The sequence below is a fragment of the Mytilus galloprovincialis genome, chromosome 13 (assembly GCF_965363235.1).
Source record: "Mytilus galloprovincialis chromosome 13, xbMytGall1.hap1.1, whole genome shotgun sequence".
Taxonomy (NCBI): domain Eukaryota; kingdom Metazoa; phylum Mollusca; class Bivalvia; order Mytilida; family Mytilidae; genus Mytilus; species Mytilus galloprovincialis.
The window spans coordinates 39,782,433-39,802,416 of NC_134850.1; the positions used below are offsets into that span (position 1 = coordinate 39,782,433).

Below are 19,984 nucleotides of genomic sequence, written 5' to 3' on the forward strand. Positions count from 1 at the left end.
CATTCAGTCAGAAGTAAATGGAATTTAATTGTATATTCAGTGTAAAATTTTTAAGTGAATAGTTGTTACTGTCTTTATTTTGCTATTTTTTTTAATTTTCTCAACCAAACTTTTTTTTTATATAAGCAATGCATTTAAGACTGATTAAAATATGTTATCCTTCTGTAACAAACAAATTTTACATGTATGTAATACACAACAGCAAATACTATCTACATAAAACATTACAACAGACAACACACACAGGCAAACACAACAAACTCTTCACAAATGACAAATTCAGGAAACAAAAATAAGATTTGAATCTTTTTTCCGATAATGAAATGACTTTTCCTGAATTTGTCATCTTTGAAGAAAACAACACACAACACATAGTGATCAGACCCAACAATGATCTACAGGCATTTTGTGAGAGTTTAGTAATGTGTTATTTAGTGGCAAGTATTGGACAACCCCTTTTTTTGTTATCTCTTCCTCCTCCCCTTCCTAAGATTTTACATAACTCTTTTTTATAGCTTTTCAAGGACTCATTTTCCTTATACTATATGCATGTATATACACAGACCTAAAGCTAACGATGTCTTAAGACTTTTTCAACAGTTGTTCAGTTGTACCAAATAAAGTTTGTGTTTTCGTTTCTTTATTTCTTCAACTTATAACAGTGTTTTGCAAGGGTTCTGAAAAGTGTTTTAAAATCAAGAATCCAGAATAAAATAAAGTACTTGTGAATTCGTTTACCAGTTTTATTCCATTCTTAGTGATAAAATTATATTTTTCCTTTTATTACAACTAATTGAAGGTAACACTATATTGCAAATATAATCTATTCATTGAATTTCTTAGTGTTAAAGATATTATTCAACTGAATTTGTGAAGAAGATATTATATCAAAGTTGTAAAACATGTCAACATCTCCAGAACCATTATTAAATTTGACTAGGGTTTAATATTGCTGTTCCTATCAAATCATATATCATCATTTAAGTATATTTTATGAAGTGAATAAGGTACTTATTAATACACACAGACCAATGTATGATTTATGGTAGTTTTTGGTTAAAGTTAAGTGCTTGGGGACTTATTCAATTGAATTTCATATCATCAGTTATGCATAGAGTTTAAAGAATTTGAAATTTTGCAGAAACGTACTGTAAACTATCATGATTCTGTTAATTTTCAATCATATGATATAGTGCAATAAAATCTATGAAGGGTTTAGATGAAAGTTTGTGAGGTTATTTCAATTTGTTTCTCTGTTTATTGATAACTGTAAATAATATAATTTTGGGACAATTATAAATGTTGAAAGTTTTGTAACATATTCAAGACAAGATGTTTTGGAAAATGAGTTCTAATTACTGAAATATGTACTCCCTTTAAAATGATTCACTTATGCAATTAAAAAAAAAAAATTGCTACACAGAGCGGAATACAAAAATAAAATCAAAAACAAACAATACCAATATTTACTAGAGTTGAGTAATGATAGAGTTTCTTGCAACAACAATAAGATGAACTTCAGTGCAAAAATTACTCACGGTTGAATTTGATTTAAAACTACTATTTGCATTCTCAAGGTCACCACATTTGCGTTTATACTGTAGAACCTAATAATTCATATCAAACAGGATCAGTACAACATGCCCAAAAAGTGCAGAGTCTCTCAACCAATGGCTTGCTTTGAATCCATTGACTGCTTAACTTTCATCTTTTTACTGCTGAACTATAATGATTCCAGTTTAAGCAGTACTTCAGATACAAACAAGTTATTGGTTGTCTAAAACCTAGTTATATTGATGAGATAGTTATTCCTTTTTTCACATGTAGTCAAAGTTCCAAATATTATACAATATCTATTGTTTATCGAACAAAGAAAAAACAACAAAAAATAAAAACAGGAAACACAATCTCATCAATAAAATTGCTACTTGAACAAAGACAGGAAATTTTAAAAACTTTGTCTGAAAATCGTGATTTCTTTCACAAACCAATTGATAGGTTGTGCTAAGACAGAGGATTTCATGGCTGAAAGTTTTAAGAATTTCTGAAATTGTTCAAGTAACATCTAAGTGGAAAAGCCAGCCACCTAATTAAACACTCCTTCCACGCAACTAGCTTACCGACTTCAAATGATCATAGCGGGATTTTATATCGGAGTTATCTACCTCGATTTCCTCACACTTTTTCTTGTACTGCAAAACCTAAACATGAATAATATGATTGGTTAATATTCTCTAATTACCTGCGAAATTGACTGTGAGTGTATCTTTGTTTCATAATCAGTACATTTTTTCTTGTATTGTAAAAGCTGAAAAATTGAATCTGTAAAAATTAAACTGCAGCTAACTGGCTCTGAAACTTGAGAATAAATGGTTAATATAGCCTTTCCATGTGGTATAAATTCAATTCAATTTTTTCAAACTCAGCAGACTGTAAGCTATCAAGACTCAAAACTAAAAAAAAAACCTGAATTACAGATAAAGAAATAACATTGTCTACTTGCATTAGTATGTGTCTTTAGAACCAAACCTAGTCCATTCTTAACAAGTACTTTTTGAAGTCATATTCATGAATTTAAATTTAACACAACACTAAGGCAGTTTTGCACAACAATAGCTTGTGCATGTTATACATTTGAATTCAAAGAATTGTGTACTTTTCAATACTATTTAAATTGCTATGTATTTTACTTATTTTGAATCCTTGCATAAAAATCTATTTAAAATGCTAATTAGCAATATCCTTTTGAAGGATACTCTGAGAAAAATGCACTATCTATGTCAAATTAAATACAAATTTTCATACAAACTTGATTATATTCAAAAGCCAATGTAAAAACTACACTAAGGAAACCCTATTAAAATACAATTTATCAAAAAATTATGAAATTTTGTTACATAAACTTCATTCATATTGGATGCATTCTAACAATTGTATAACATGTGTACTATTGAACTGGTTAACAAAACATTTAGAAATACTAACTATTCAGGTTTTTTCCAAGATATAAAGTTTTGAACCTGGTAATGTTTTACAAGAAATTGGTTAATAATAAATACATGATAGCTGTAGAAAATATGCTGAACAGTAAAAAAAATCTTTATAAACAGTTCTGTTTTCTTCTGTTTTCTAATTCAGAACTTGTCAATTTTTCAGTAAATACCATACCAAATGGCTGAATACATTTTTTTTCAAAAATATCCAATTTAATGTCAAGGACATTTAAGGTCAGCATTTGCTAATTTAAGTAGTTCATGAATTTTGAAATAAAAAATCATTTATAATCTAAAAACATCATATAATTAAAACATTTTAAAACTCTAAAGCAAAGAAACTGTGAATATTTGATGGCATATATTTGCTAACTATGCTATTCCTTGAGGTGCAGCAACTTCTATGGATAAGAATGTATATTGTATGATATGTTGATATAAAATGAAAGAAAATATCAGGAAAATTTCACCTGTGGTCGACGCTCAGTAATCTGAGAAAAACAAAATAAAAGGGAGATAATCCCAATTCAAAATTTCATTTTCTTTTTTCATTACTTTTGTACAAAAAATAAATATTGACGCTGATTGATCTTTTATAGTTTTTCTTGAAAAGAATTCTTTGTTTGTGGATCTATCAATATTTAACAAATTATCTCCCTTTACAGGTGGTACATTTGAAATATCTTAAGTACTACCATAAGATTCAAAGTAAACGTGTCCATTGTTGATTGCAATAAGAATTATATTGGAAATAATTTTCAGACAAAAAATATCCATTGTGGGTCAATTTGTTACTAAATTTGGGCAATCATACTAAGACCTGGCCTATTAACGATTTATTGATAAACTTTTGGCTCTAATTGTATCTATGAAGACCTAGCTCCTACCTTGGCTTGAAGTTTCTGTACAAGTTGAGCTTGTCTCTGCTGTCCGTCTTGGTATGCCTGGAGTTTACGTTTATAACTTTGATGTTCCTCCTCTAGTTTCCTCCGTAACTCGATGTTCTGCTGGACAAGATTTTTAGATGGTGTTTCACCGTAGTCGCCTTCTCCCTTCAAGTTCTGTTCAAGCTGGAATGACATAAAAACATTCTTTTGAAAAGCTTTGTTCTTTATTGATAGATATAATTGTACATGAATTTTAATTATACAGTATTTTGTGGATTTTTGTAACACATAGCTGCTGTCAATGATTTCATTAACACAATATACAATGAACTCCCAGTATTTTGTTGTAATAGTTTACATTCATACTTTAAAATACATGTAAGTACCAAAATATTAAGATGATAAAAGTAATATTTTGAATCCCTTTTACCATTTGTTCAAATCAGCTTCAAATTGACTTAAAATGCAATAGAAATTACAAGAACATGCCAATACACAAAACTTTTGTACATTTGTAAACTTGATATGTATTCAAAATGAAATCATATAAGCATAACTTAACATATTTTATCTGCTATAACTATAATACATCAAGTGCTAAAAAATGTACCAATTGCAATACAATGTATTATCAAAGATCTAAAAGTTTACAATAGGCCTACCATTATAGATCTTTTGTAATAGAAAGATGAAGAAGAACTCTCCATGTTGGTTTCACTGTCCTCCATTTTTTACCAACCCTAATGAAATTCTCTCTTCAAGTGATACCCTAAGCAAGTTTGAGTCTGCATTATAAAACAATAACTTCTTTCTCTAACACAACAATGACACATACATACACAAAATACCCCTTGTAAACATGCATAGTTTTTTGTTTCCGTCTTGTATATACATAGGTAAAAGAAAACTGCAAATATCATATTTCAAACATTACAAAATCAATGATTACATTATTTTTAATATTTATAATTTAAAAATTCTGAACAAAGCAGTTTCTATGGTATAAAATTTCTTACACAACTGAAACACAAGTATTTTTATGTATTACACATAGCATGCATAGAATCGACATCATATTCTAACACTTCATCCATAACAACTTTTGAACCATATTTATATAGAATGCCAAGTACAGTTGTCCTAAATGCATTCAATGCATTTGACCTATAGGTCAACTAAAGAAAAGAAAACTGTGTCAAAAAATTTCACATGTAAAAAATGAAACTGAGTAATTAGTAGGATTTTATAAAGACTATTATAAAATGCTTTCTTCAAAATCCTCTTGCTTCATAATTCAAAAGAAAAATATGAGAAATTAAAATTTAAAAAATTAGCACTACCGTAAGTAAATATATCCACCATATATAGCTGATCTTTTAAGCATGCCTTAGTTCTGCTATTGCTTTTGTCTTAAATCCAATTAAATGTTAAAATATGACCTCTAAGAAACGAAACGGAAAGTAATTTTAGCTATACCGGTAACTTTAATTACAATAAACTTTGCAGGCACACCTGAACAATTACGTAAACAAAAGATTTAAATCAAACGAACAATGGATATTCAAATAGCGTTACTAATCAAATCAGAAGAGTTATTAAACTCGATCAATAAGCAAATTCAATACACAAAGTCGGTGGGGCACATAAGTCTTAATCAGCAAATCATAACCAATTTAAATTCGTACAATTGGTAAAGTGTTGAAAATGATGAAATAAACCCAGCTAGATTTTCTGATCGATAAACTTTAACAAAATTTTCTCAAGAAACTTTTCTTCCAAATTTAACCTTACATATGCCTGTGAACAGCCAAAATGGGTTGATGACAGATTTGAAGCATTGCATTGTTTGCAAAGACCAAAATAAGATCAAGTATTGCATATTGTAATAACATCATATTGGATGATTAAGAGGTGCCAAAAATCTCAATTGGTTTTTCGGTTCGGGTTTGGGATAAGGGGGTATTATTATTTCTAAAAAGATGTTATATTGCAAATTATGTTACGCAAACCAACTAGGAAAAAAAACTTTCTCTTTTAAACCGCTTTGAATGTTTCATCTTTAACTCACAAAAATATTTATGTGCATACATGTAGTTTATATTATTCTGTTGTTTTCCCTGTAAAACTAATATTTTCAAATCTACTGAAAAGGTCTGCCTAACATACCAAGTATTTTTTGTTTCCTTTTTTTATTAACTGCCAAATCAGTCAAGCAAACCTCATGAAAACTTATATTTCTTTTGATATTATAAAGTGTCAGTAAACAATAAATAGCCCAAATATTATTCTAGTTAATATATAACCACTAACAGCTTTCATTGTTTAATCAATTTTGTTTCTTGCTTCCAATTTTATCATCTCAATAAAAAAAATAAAAAGCTTTTAATGTTGCAGGATTCAATAATAATTATGTGCCTACTTGATTAAAACTTCTGTTCATGAAATCTCAAGTACTAGAAATTTTATACCATATATACATATTGAACAAGGAAGTATAAATGCAGTATAGAGAACCTATTTTCAAATTATTCAAAATTAAAATACATAAAAAAAATAATCAAATATGAAAATATTAAACTTTACCTTAAAATTTATTGTCAGACCTATTATTTACCATATCATATTTCATATAAAAAATTCACACCCTGACCCTGTAGAACCTGTAAAAACTTGCAGAGTTCACTAACTATGTATTGATTTCATTAGTACATTCTAATCATTCACTGGTAAGGAATTAAGCCTTTCCTTTAACTGATCACAAATTACTGACAAACACATTAACTGACAATCTTGGGTTAAAAAGGATGTTTTTAATTGTTTTCATTGATTTTACTTAGTTTTGCTGCTTGCTTGATCAAGCATTCAGGTGAAGCTGAATAAGCTACATCAAACTGATGCTTGACAACCAGGTCCCTCATTCATAAAAATCAAACGATCTTCCCATCTTCAAATTTCATTATACTCTATCAGCAATGACTATAAAATAATAAATAAAAGAAAATGTCCCCTTTACATGATTTTACAATAAAATGCTTAAATAAAACCTTAACTTTCAGTACTTTTGCACTATTTAGTAGCGTCCAGTTTTCTTGGTGAAAGAAGCTGGATTGCTCTGAGATCCACCAACCCTAGTAAGGAAAACGGACATACTGTGACAACTAAGACTGAAGTCAATCGCAACTGCCACGTGCCATATTTAAAATCACAACATCAATGTCTTTGATTTAACTAAAACTATCCCCAACCCTGTTATTCAGACCAAATTTTCTTAATTTTATTTTATTATCATATTGAATATCAGACAAAATCATACAAAATATACTAAACGATACAACAAAATTTAAAGAATGATTCAAACACTTACAAAATTCTCTAACCACATGGGTAACCTCCCCTGCTAGTTTAAAATGACAACTCAGTTCATTTATATATATGTATTTGGGAATTAATTTTGTCTGTTGTTCAATGTAAAGTTTACTTTAGACCTGATCCTGTCAGGCACAGTCTGGGATTATCTTTAAATTCCATCTTAACATGGGAATTTCATGATAGCTCATAACTCAAACTGTATTCAACTCAGCGGTTCATATATATTGCATTTTTAAACAATTTTGTTTTATAAACTGTTTTAAAGTTATAAAGGAATTTTGTAAATGACTGTAATAACAGTTATCTTGCATTGTTTATACAAACATATGTGACAAACCATATAAACATTTTAAATATTTAATAAATTATTAAGTACTAGGAACAAAACCTTATCAAAAATATTTGACTGACGACTTTGCAAACTAAAAAAGTTTACATAGCCACTACAAAGAAATGTTTTTTAATAAAATACCCGTGTTCTATACTTCATGTAAGGATTAAAGAATTAAAACCCCTTACAAAACTGTTGAAAATCAATTAACATACTTATGTTTCTCAGGTCTGAAACGAATCAAAAATCAATTTAAAAGTATGAATTATAAATTGGGCATAGTTTTGTTACATGGTAATTATCAAAGTTAAAGCATAAATTAATTCTATAAGGTTAGTAATCAAAGATTAGTGTATTACATAGACAGCTAAACAATGAATGTCAGAATAAAGGAGGGACAGGATATATAACCTTAAAAGCAACTCCACATAATTTATTTACAGTCCCATTTGTATTTTGTACCACAAAAATGAAATATAAGCAAAATAATAGCTCCATTTCTAGATTTATACTAGACTCATAAAGCTTACAGGAAAAGGAAGAATGTTCTTATACATGTACATGTTCTGCTTCATACATGTATGAACAAAATTACACATAAATACATTCTTCAATTCTGTTTTTTAAACCTTTGAGTAACTTATTTGCAACACTCAAAAAATCATTTGAAACATACAAAAATTAAAATATAGCTTCTCTTTTATTGAAAAAAAAAAGAATATGTCAATTGAGATTTGATAATAAAATTCTACTTGGTCATGGCCTGCATGTCTGAACAATTGTTATAAATCCTAATGAAGAATAGAATTCTCTTACATTTGTTCATTTATGACATGTAACTATATCTTAGATATGTAAACAATAGTATACTTCTAAATTACAAACAAATGCAAACAAGTAGAATATTTAAAACTTTTTGTAAAACAATCCATTAAGACATTTTTAAAATGGAAAATACATCTTTGATTTTTATAAATCCATGTCTGAAGGGTTATGGCAGAGAAATGTACTAATTTTTAACCATAATTCCTGATTTATAAATTATGCAGCAACTACACATAACAAAACAGAAATTTTCTGTATTTTTAAAGCATATAATATTTCAGAAATGAACTAATTTTCACCTATGATACCTGATTTTATAATTTATTACGATATCCTTTCAACAGCTCTGTAAAAATTTAATCAATCAGCTCATATCACAAATATTAAGGCTTAGCGAAAATCAAATATAGAAAAATCAAAAATTTGAATTGGGTTTCCTGACGTGTAAGTTTAACACCTGACAGACTGAAAAAGAACAATTCTCATTTGCCTTGAGTGACTGGGCAACTACTAGCATGGGTAGTATCGATTCCCGTTGAAAAACTACTTACTTTAAAACTATGTCACCAATCAATAATTAATAAAGCTCAAAAAGCCATTGTAACTGTGAAATGTCACAAAAAATAAATCTCCAATTGATCTGAACTACAGGTGTCAACTCAAAAAATCTAATAAAGAATGGGTCATTTATTGAGAGAAAATTTGTTAAATTTTGGCAGTCATTAAGTAAAAGCTATTTGTTATAATTACTGTCATTTGGTCAAGATTAAGCATGTATACTTTAAAAATGGCAGGCACTGAGAAATTATCAAGACTTATCAATCAGTAGGACTACATGTACCAAACCAAAGGGGATAGATTCAATAGTAATTTACTTCTGGATTAAAACTTTTTAAGATTCTTTGAATTATTGCAACTAATCCCTCCCCCACCCCCCTATTTTTTTTTAATTAATTGGCGAATTAATTTTTTTTAAATGTACCAGTTTAAGCATAAATAAAATTAACAAAATAAAAATAAAAAGTATTAAAATTATTTAGAATATATCCTTTATATAATATTTTTCCTTTCAACTTTTTTTATTTTTTATAATTTTCTAAACACAAGACTATATAAGAAGAAATTATATAAAAATATATGTATACACTAATTCACAAGCAGCTCTTCTTCCAAAGTCATTTTTATATTGCATGTTGTATAACAAATTCATAAGACTACCAATAAATATGGCAGACAAATCCTGCATATATAAATGTGCAACAGACCAAAACTAAGTATTACAATAAATGCATAGTCAGCAAGTTTTCAACAATTCTAAATAAGTTCAGACAATGATACACTTAGCGTAGATAAATCACATAACATATAATACTAACTGCTTGTACTTTGTTTTTGACAAAGCCAACTCTTGGTGCCTCACTTGTATCACTCTCACTCAGTAGGTCCTGAGTGTCTGTTGTATCATTGGCATCCATATTCCCAGACGGAAGAAAAATTCCCACACCAAAATTTATTCTCAAGAATTAAATTCCTGATAAACCTTAATCCTTTAATCTATCAAATTCACAATTGAAATCCATTTGCGAACATGCATGACCTTTTCTTATCAGAACTTTGTATTGACTATTCAATAAATTTCAGGTCTATATATCGTGAACTTCAGTATTGACAACTTTTTTAACTTTCCTTAGAACATGCAGCATCGGGTATTGTTACAAACTCCCAGGACAGTCACCTAAACGAAGCGAACAGGTGAGATTTCTCAGGTACACACAGGTATGATAACCTATATACTTCAATTGTTTTATCATTGGGGGTATAAAACCAATTATCAACAAGAAGCTATCAATAGGGCCGTATCCCCCATTATTGTGGTTGTAGTATCTAAATAGTACATCTTTGATGTTGTCAAATGTTAAATGGAATTGTCATGAAATTTGATGCTTATATCAAATATTAAAGAGCTGTTGACAAAGTTTAAAATTGGCACTTATTTATCAATTGATATGAATGTATTAATTCCTTTGAAACTGTATGGTCAATTTACATTCATTTAAAATGTAAATATGTCAATTACGTGTCTGACACCCATTCTAAGTAAAAACAATAATTTATGAAAAGTTATCATGAAGCAAAACAAATGGTAAAAAAGACTCCTTTCAAAAATTAGCCTGTTAGGTTAAAAGGATGTACTTTCTTTTCGCACATGGTGTGGCCTTGATTTTATATTTACCCTCGAGGAATATTTTTGGTAAATGCCACTTTTCATATGTTCTTGTGGCTTTGATTTTAAAGTATGGAAAAGATTGTTGACTAAGGCTGTTACATTGATTTTACAGATGGAGATATTTCTTTCACATAACTCAATGCCTTAACAATGTTCCACTTAAGCAAAAAATTACCTCTACTAAACATAAAAATAACCTAAAAGTGTGAAACTCAGCAAAAATGTATCTAAAACACAACTGTTACATTGACTAAGCTATCTAATGCAACCAGGAAATAAGAAATAAAATTTCTCCCCTACATGTAAATAATCCTTAATGAGTATTGGATATAAGACATGATAAACATTGTCTGTCCTCACCTAATCCTTTTTTTAAGAATTGAAAGTCATCATGACCTCAAATAACAAAAATATGTGAACATTCTGTATTTCACTATATTTACCTGCCAATAACTTAACAAAGGTGTACCTGATTACCAACCCTTCACACTTATTTATTGTAAGAGAGAATCTAAGGACACTTGAGAGTTGCCTGGAAAATGACATAAAAGTGTCTATTGTGTAACAATTTTCACCAGATTAAAGTATATGATATATCTATTCCAAAGGTATATAATTGTAAATCATGTCTTTGGTTTGATGAATGTTAAAATGAAATGTTTTAAAACAAATAAATAATTGGCACTATGCCAGGGAGTGAACAGAAAGAACCAAAAATGGGGCATTAAAAAATATGCTTCTTTTAAGAGAGGTGCACCTTAAAAATATAAGCTAAATAGGTGATGAACCACTTCTGAAGATATGTTATAGAATAAAATTATACAATATTGTTTCTCAATAGTAAAGAATTCATTAGCCAAATACCTATGATTTTCTTAAACCGAAACAACGTCTGAAAACTCGTGCAAGTGCATTTTTCTCACAAAAAGACTAAGAAAAAAAAAAAGATGATATGATATTTTGAGAGAAAAAACATTGGAATATCCTATGGTATGACAAAAACTTCTATCTGTATTAAAGACCTGTTCCTATGTACTTTAAGGATGGTAATTTCTTAAAACCCTGGAATTTCCCTCTTTGGTCAAAATATAAGGTGAATCATAAAGTTATCAATGAAGTTGCACATTTGCATCTAGGAAACATGATTACACCTACTACACATAGTATATACTGTAACTTTTCTAGGCCTGGGTTTGCTTTCAACTACATTCTTGTAACAACTTCAGTCAATTAACATTTTTAAGGCTTTAATTTTAACAAAGAAAACAGAAAGAAATTGGTTGGCATTTGAAATCTCTTTTTTTCCAAATTTAGATACAACTAAAATAAAGAGAAAAAGTCTAAATGCTTCAATCCATACTTTGATAAATAACTTTTCAATGTCAACTCTAATGCATATGTTTATCCTTTAATTCAATTGCCAAAAGAAATTCATAACATCATCTCCTGGTCAAAGTTTGTATTAAATCAATGAAATTCTATTATATCCATAAGTAGATCCGAACCTGTCAGGTTTGATGGGCTAAGTCCGTAGATTTCTCCCGTACTACAAAACTGCACTAGGTTACTAGGAATGTTGTAAGAATGAAACTGTCAATAGTATTTGTATAAAGACAATAAGTGTTTTTATTAGCTAGAGTATGTTACACTTGGAAGATATATCAGAAACTTGTTAAGGCAGGTCCTGCTAAAAGAGGGAAAAATAATGAAGAATATATATATTAGCATCTGGACGAAACTAATCTTATAAGATGCATTAGCATTATTTTTTCTCTAAGACCCTTAAAACATGTTAAGCTTGATTTCTTATTAATATGTGAACTTACAAGGGAAAGTGCTCTACTAATCTGAATTATATTGCAAAATGCACATAATTGTAAATCATAAGTGAAATTAGCATATTATTTGTGAGGCATTCAATTTATCATATAACAATATCATTGTATGTAAGGGTTGGCACAACTAATTTTTCAATCAAAAAATAAATCAAGTCAAATTAGTCGATGAATCTCAGAGAAAAAAACTCTTCAAATGTAGACTGAAAAAACAAATAGAGTATTTAAAACAGCAAGGATTTTTCAATCCACAAAAGCATATCAATTCATTATTTTATTCACTTCTTTTCAAAGATCATCTCGTCAAATTTTATTCAAGAATTTCAAAGCAGAGAAATATGTATACATATATTTCATAATAATCCTCTAAAAATCCTAAGGTGACAATAACTTGTATACTTTGTAACCTTAAGTATGAAAATCTGTTGACAATTCAAGCTTTAATGTAAGAAATCTAAACATGTCCACCGTACTAAATCAACACTGGCCACTTGACCAGTCTTTGAAGGACGACTTATCATCAATATTGATAAGTCAGGTAAATAAGGATAGATATCGGTAGATATAAATATGTTTTATTGACCAATCAACTCCTAATAAGCATAAACAAACTCAATTATTGGTCATAAAATACCAATCATAAGATATGGTCGGCCTGTGGTGATATGAAAGTGTAGAATCCTTGGAACTGAACAAATTAAGTAAATAACTACTGATTTCATAAAAAATTGTATTCATCTGTCATTTTTTGTAGTTCAGAGATGAAAATGGCTAGACAGATGAGGAACAATATATTGTCAAAGTATAAACTTTACAAGGATTCCATGAATATGAATAGTAATATTCATGAGCTGTAAAATCATCTTTTAAACATATAGTTTAACAAGACAACCTTTTAATTTGTTACTAACATAATTTTAATAAAAATAAAATTGACCGCATACTTAATTAAAGTTTGAACATGAAAACTTACATATTCTTGGCTTTATTTTCATTTTGCTAAATCAGAGTTCAAATGGCTACTTTCTATTAAAGACTAAAGGACAAGATGAATACAAATATAAGGCACTGTACAGCCTTCAACAATGAGCAAAATAGTTACACTATCATAGGCCCTGCATGACAAATTGTGAAAGTTTCAAACAATTCAAACAATTTAATTACTATTTCTAGATGTACAATGGACCTAAATACGACATATATATACTTCCTTATATCTATCTTTCAAAAGTTAATTTCAATGTACAAGCATTTCACAAATTACAATTTAAATACATTGCCACAAACAAAAGCGTAAATGCTTTTCAAGTGTCAAGCAAATATATTATTTGATAAAAGCAAAAATAGGTTACATAACAATTTTTCTGCTATATGTAATATTGGTATCGACAGATTATTATACATTGACTATAAGATTACTATACACAACAATAGGTGTTGAAAACTGATTGAAAACCAGAAATTTGTACACGTGATTCAAATCTCTCCTGATATAATTAAAGCTTTGTAATCTATTGTTCATGGCATGTGTGATCAACCTTATGTGCCAGTAGTTCTCTTTAAATGTGAAGAACCGTAAATATCTATACCACAAGGAACTGTTAGATATTTAATATATTACTATTATTTGACATAAATCATTTTTATTATCTCCCGTATTTGGATTTGGTAATATTCTGGTCCCGTTTATGCTTCTACAAGAATACACGATACTTATGTATAGTAATACTTGTGTATTGTATTTGAAAACTACTCTTGAAAAGTTTCCAAATCCTGATTTATTGAATTTTTATTTATAACTTGATTAAAATTTTGCAGACACAACAAAATGGTAATATTGAAAGCACTTCAAATAGCTATTCTTTAATAATTGCTTAATTAAATTTTTTTGATAGCCTTTACTGAATTTTTGAGAGAAAATTCTCTGAAGGGTTCCTATAATTGTTAAATATCAAATTTCACAAAATTAATCATTTAATTAGTATTTATACAAAACAATTTTGAATGTTCTTATTCTGTCATCTGTCATAATTTCAAATGGCCTATTTACACTTAAATCTGAACGCATTCCATATACTTATTTGTATCAACTACAAATTTTTAAGGCCAATGTCAATACTTTAATTAGAAATATACATTGAAACTTAATCTTTATTTCAATCATCATTATGTTCTATTTTTGTAATTCCAATCATTCTCTACATTTTTTCTAATCTTGCACAAAATGTTTAAATTGTTTAAGTATATTTTACTACAAAGTTTAATCACACATCATGCATCATAAATGAACTGGGACAATATAGATTTCAACAGCATCCATATAATTTCAAATAAAAAATTCAACAATCCCATGTAAAACTGTACAATAATTGCTTTCAAACTACACATACATCTAACAACAATAAAGACATCTCAATTAAGTATACAAATTTGACGACAATTAAATAAACACCCCATAATATAGCTTTTTGAAGCTTTCATCTTCTTCAATTTCAATCAGCTATTTAAATACTCCAACATAATTGAATCTCAAATAGACATCAAGTGAAAAATTAGCAAGTCAAATCAATGGAGACATCTTTAGTGATGGAGGTGAAAAAGGTGCAGAAGTTCATCACACAGCAAAGTCAGGCAGGAGGAGAAAAGAATTAAATAGCAAAGTGCAGTCAAGCAGAGAATTGATGAGGAAATGTGCAGAGAAAAAAGGTGAACGCAGAACAAGGAGGAAATTGTGCATTGAATGAGCAAATCAAACACCAATCATAAACTTTCTACCTTAGAGTCCTCCATAGTTTCAAAATAAAATCAGACTTTTATCCTTTCTACAGAATTGGTGAAGGATAAGGTAAAGAGTGCACACATCCAAACTAGACAAACCTAATATTGCTTGTATTATTGCCACAATCTTGTCACACGCTGTCAACTCATGAAGGTGCAATACACACACAACCACTTGTCTAAATTATTATCTGACAATCGTGATACACAATTTCAAAGCTTGTTAAAACATGCTATAAATTTGCCGCCTGGACATTTAATTGGTCGGTCGACCAATGTTATTACAATATAGGTAAAAATATACAATTGAAATGAGTTACCCTTTAATATTGTAACTAATCATTAATATGAAATTTATAATTTAGAGGTAACAATTCATTGCCGTAAAATAAATAGTTTAAGAGCTAAGCTTGCAATATAGACTTAATCCAACAGGATTACCAACACTTTGAACAAATATTCCTTTAAAAGTAAAACCCAGTGTCACAGTTCAATATAACACTTTTACCATTTCAATATTATCAATAAATAACTGATTATAATTTTAAAGAAATTTTCAAATATTGAAAAAATGGTCAATATTATTTCAAAATATTATTAGAGACTTTAATTTTAGTATGTATGTATTAAAATGTCTGGAATAAGATATGATCTAACTTTATAATTCAACTGTAAACATATTTATTCAATGTCTTAAAAGACAATTTTTCCTGCATTAGAACATTATATACACAAATTATTAACTGACTAGTATATTCTCTATGATTTGGTTACACAATAACCCTTTCCTCCATAATGACGTCTTTTGACCCCATCCCCTTTACTCCATAATGACACCTTTCGACGCCTGTGTAGTATCTCAGTTGAAATGCTAAGACTACAAAATGTCTGCATCAAATTTGTATCCAATATGAAAAGGATATTCACAAGAATGTCTGACTTGAATTTATTTGATGAAAAATTTATTTTTTGCAATGCTTTTTTATACTTCAAAGCAGATTTTCAGCATTTTATTGAAAAACCTATGCGAATCAAGTATGCAAAAAAAATATTTCCATTGAGGAAAGGGTTAATGAAGCTAAACATAGAAAATCTTCTATTTGTAAGACAATAGCATAGACAAAATATTTGTGGTTTGACATATGACTTCTGAAATGAAAAACACCTGATAAATTTTTGACAAAGACAATTGCTAGGAAAGATAATGAAATTGTAAAAAAATAATTCTTAAAAAGTTTAAATTATTATTGACACTTCAACTATAAATATAATCTTTTTGTTTACAAAAAGCATTAAAACAGATATTGGTTATTGTCAAGGGGACAGAGCCCATTCATATCAACTAGTTTAACATAATTAGATATAAGAAGATGTGGTATGAGTGCCAATGAGACAACTCTCTATCTAAGTCATAACTTGTATAATTTTGAGACAAAATTTTTAGTTCTAGACAAATGTTTTTCAGAGATAGGATAACCATCAATTTTTATCCAGTTAGTGGAAAATTATTTATAAAGTACTTCTTGTTTTGCACGGAATCTGATGACAAAGATAACAATACGGTATATTTCCCTTGCCAAATGTCATAGCTTATAACGTTAAGTCACATAATGATTGAACTGTTTCCAAAATATCCCATTACAAATTAATCAAACATGCAACTTACCCCAAAAATAAGTAATTCACAAGAGGTCCATTTTACCCCCTGTTTCTACGACTTGTACTGAGTCACGTAATATAAACAATACAATCAACTCGCAATTTGCCAAAAATAATTGTATTTGATGCATGTGATATCTTATAAATAATTTGCTTACATAAACTGATTGTTTATCACAGAGAACAATACATGTACATGCACAACATTTTTATCAGAGTTGTTTTAAACAAATTAAATCAATAAATTATATAATAGGCTATGGCTAATAGTAATACGGATATTGGGGAACTTCACGAAAAATTTGTAAAATTGGTATCCCCAGCAAAGGACATATGTTAATGGTATTAAATTTGAAAAGTAAATATGTGGCTAATTTAAAGTAAATACACACACTTAACTTTTAAAATTTGAGTCAATGGTTCTTAAAAGCTAACCCAGTCATCAATCAATAGTTTCAACATGACCATACAATCCACTTATAGTTTGTGATAAGTTTAATTCATTCTTCTAGTTCCGTGCTTAACAAGGTAACTACGGAATAAACAGTTGTATTTTACCAAAAAACTAACTACTTATCTTATAACTGATAAAAACATATCGAAAACATGCTCTTTACCAATAGAACTAGATTACTTTAATATAAGTATGGTTCGTAAATGTTTTTATTGTGAACACTTTATAGGTTACCATATATAAGTAAATAACTCTATGCATTGAACATAGTTAATTTTCTAAGGGTTTGAAGATTTTTATATCAACTAAAAACCTTTTTAAAAATATTTAAAAATATATTTTTTTTGTTTCATTCTATCCTTTTGAGTTGCGGGAACTTGCCACTAGAAGTTAAACAACCAAATTAATTTAAATCTCATTTACAAATTAAATATAACTTGAAATTCTTTCATTAATATTTCAAAAAACATTTGAAATTAATTGCATTTTTAATTCATTATTTGTTCAAACTTTTCTTCTTGTTTTTTTCTCAACTGTCAATTACATAGGAAAAACCCATTTCTCTTTTCAACTTGTTAAAGCTATTCAATGTACTGGCCATTAAAGGGAAATAACTCTAGCATAAAATATCTCATGAGTGAAAAAAATTTGAGATCAACAAATCAAAAATTGAAATTGAAAACTAATTACCAGTTTTAACAACCATAAAAAACATTGCATCATTAAGCATATACTTTAATGTCAAAATTATTAATATATATGACTTATCATAACGACGATCTATAAAAGTTTTTAAAATATTGAAGAGCCTTTTTTTTTACAAAACATAATGATGCATTCAATTAATTAATAATTAATGTATTTATGGAAAATCTCAATGATCAAACTAAAAAATACTTTCTTAACCCAAACAAATTATTGATTTCTTAATGACAAAATGTACCAAGGTAGAAATCTGCTGACTCGATACAATTTTTGAAAATCAATGTTATTTGATCAGTTTCAATAAAATAAACAGAAATCTATAGATTAAAGAAACCATAGTTCTATATAAATAGTACGTTATATGTATTAACTTTGTATTTGCTCATACATAATACTAGCAAATAAAGTAAAGGGGTGATTCTGTATTGAACTGAAATCTATATGACACAACTTGCTTTTTTGGAAGAGTAAATACATATTGAAACTTTCTACTCACCTATAAATTGAAAAAAGGTCTCAATCAATCTCGTCTATGGAGAAGTAAACATAAAAACTTTCTATTTAACTGCAAACTATAAAGGGTCTCAATCAGTTTTGTGAATAAATTTTAAAAAATCTGAATGATACATGTAAAAATTATGCAAGTTTTGCTGCAGATTTACTCAGATTAGTTAACTGTAAATAATTTTCATAATATAAAAAATTCTGAAAAATAGTGAGTATTTTGATTTTTAGAATTTCAAAGTATAAAATCACTGCATAATTTTACAACACTGTGTAAAATTGTAAATAGAGATATTAATTCTTGTAACCAATTATTCCATCTATTTGTATCTTCCATACATTATTATATAATGCCAAATTTGGTTCAAATTAGCCCAGTAGTTTAAAGGATGAAATTTAATATGGGATTTTTAATAAGGTTCATTGACAGGCTTCATGGCATTATTTCAGTCTTGTATGCCATGCCATCAATATTAATAATAGTTTTCACTGGATATAAAGTTTATCACTGATCAATTAGAATATACCACTTTCAAGTTTGTCCTTCACCTTATGACGTTATTTACAAGATAGAAGGGATCGCCTGTACCCCTGCACTATTAACGTTCATCAAGCATCTTAGTGATCGTCATTGTGCAGGATAAACTAGAAATAATTTTTGTTCTGTAGGTACTTAATCACTATTCCCTTATGACAGCAGTGCTGATGGACACTTATAAGAATGTAATTTGCCGAAAAAATTCATGCAATGTAGCATTTTAGTTTTCCAACTACCTGCTCCATATGGGAACGGAAGTGACAATGCCCCTAAATGCATGAATGATGTTCACTCAAACCAAAGTTTTTGACAGAAATGCATCGAACTCAAAAGCTGTCTTTTAAGAAGTGCCTAGCTTTAAATCTATTTAACAGTAAGATTTAATATTTTTTAACCTTTGGGTTATGATTGACCATGTAGTCTACAAAGACTAGATTTCTTCAGGAAGTAAATGGTTGATAAGGTGGAATTACTGCATGTTAGGTTTGCCATGCCTCATTCAAAATGGAGGGATTCTTTAACATACATGTAGGATCTCCAAACAATCATGCCTACATAGTTTAGTTGGAAAAAATTGGCAAGTTGGAGAATTAAAAAGTGTCTTTGGCAAAAATTAGTGTTGCGTGATAGAAATGTCATGGGGAATTTTCATCCACACACAATAAAATAGAGAATGGAAATGTGGAATATGACAAAGAGACAACAACCCGACCAAAGAGAAGATAAGTCCTGATGTATATTTCTTTATTTTTAAACTGGCCCATATGGAGAAGATAATGGACGTGAATGATGGTCACAAAGCGAAAGCCCTAGCTTACACTGGCTATATGGGCCAAGAAAGCCCAAAAATTACAATGATTTTTTAAATGAACAGACATG

At 28.7% G+C, this 19,984-nt stretch overlaps 1 protein-coding gene across 13 annotated transcripts in view; it reads right to left on the bottom strand.

Moving 5' to 3' along the window:
* Nucleotides 1-19,984, bottom strand: part of LOC143057256 (uncharacterized) — a 104,880-nt gene that overhangs the window by 31,478 nt on the left and 53,418 nt on the right. For 7 of the 13 annotated variants that reach the window (XM_076230525.1, XM_076230522.1, XM_076230529.1 and 4 more), the window contains 2 exons: nucleotides 3,881-4,063; nucleotides 2,121-2,201 (listed from right to left, as the gene is read on the bottom strand). In XM_076230525.1, coding sequence (XP_076086640.1) covers nucleotides 2,121-2,201; nucleotides 3,881-4,063 — 264 coding nt within the window. Of the gene's footprint in view, nucleotides 1-2,120; nucleotides 2,202-2,242; nucleotides 2,309-3,880; nucleotides 4,064-4,542; nucleotides 4,642-9,781; nucleotides 10,155-15,242; nucleotides 15,273-19,984 lie in introns of those variants that run through there. The other 6 variants (XM_076230523.1, XM_076230532.1, XM_076230536.1 and 3 more) reach the window with 5 other exon arrangements.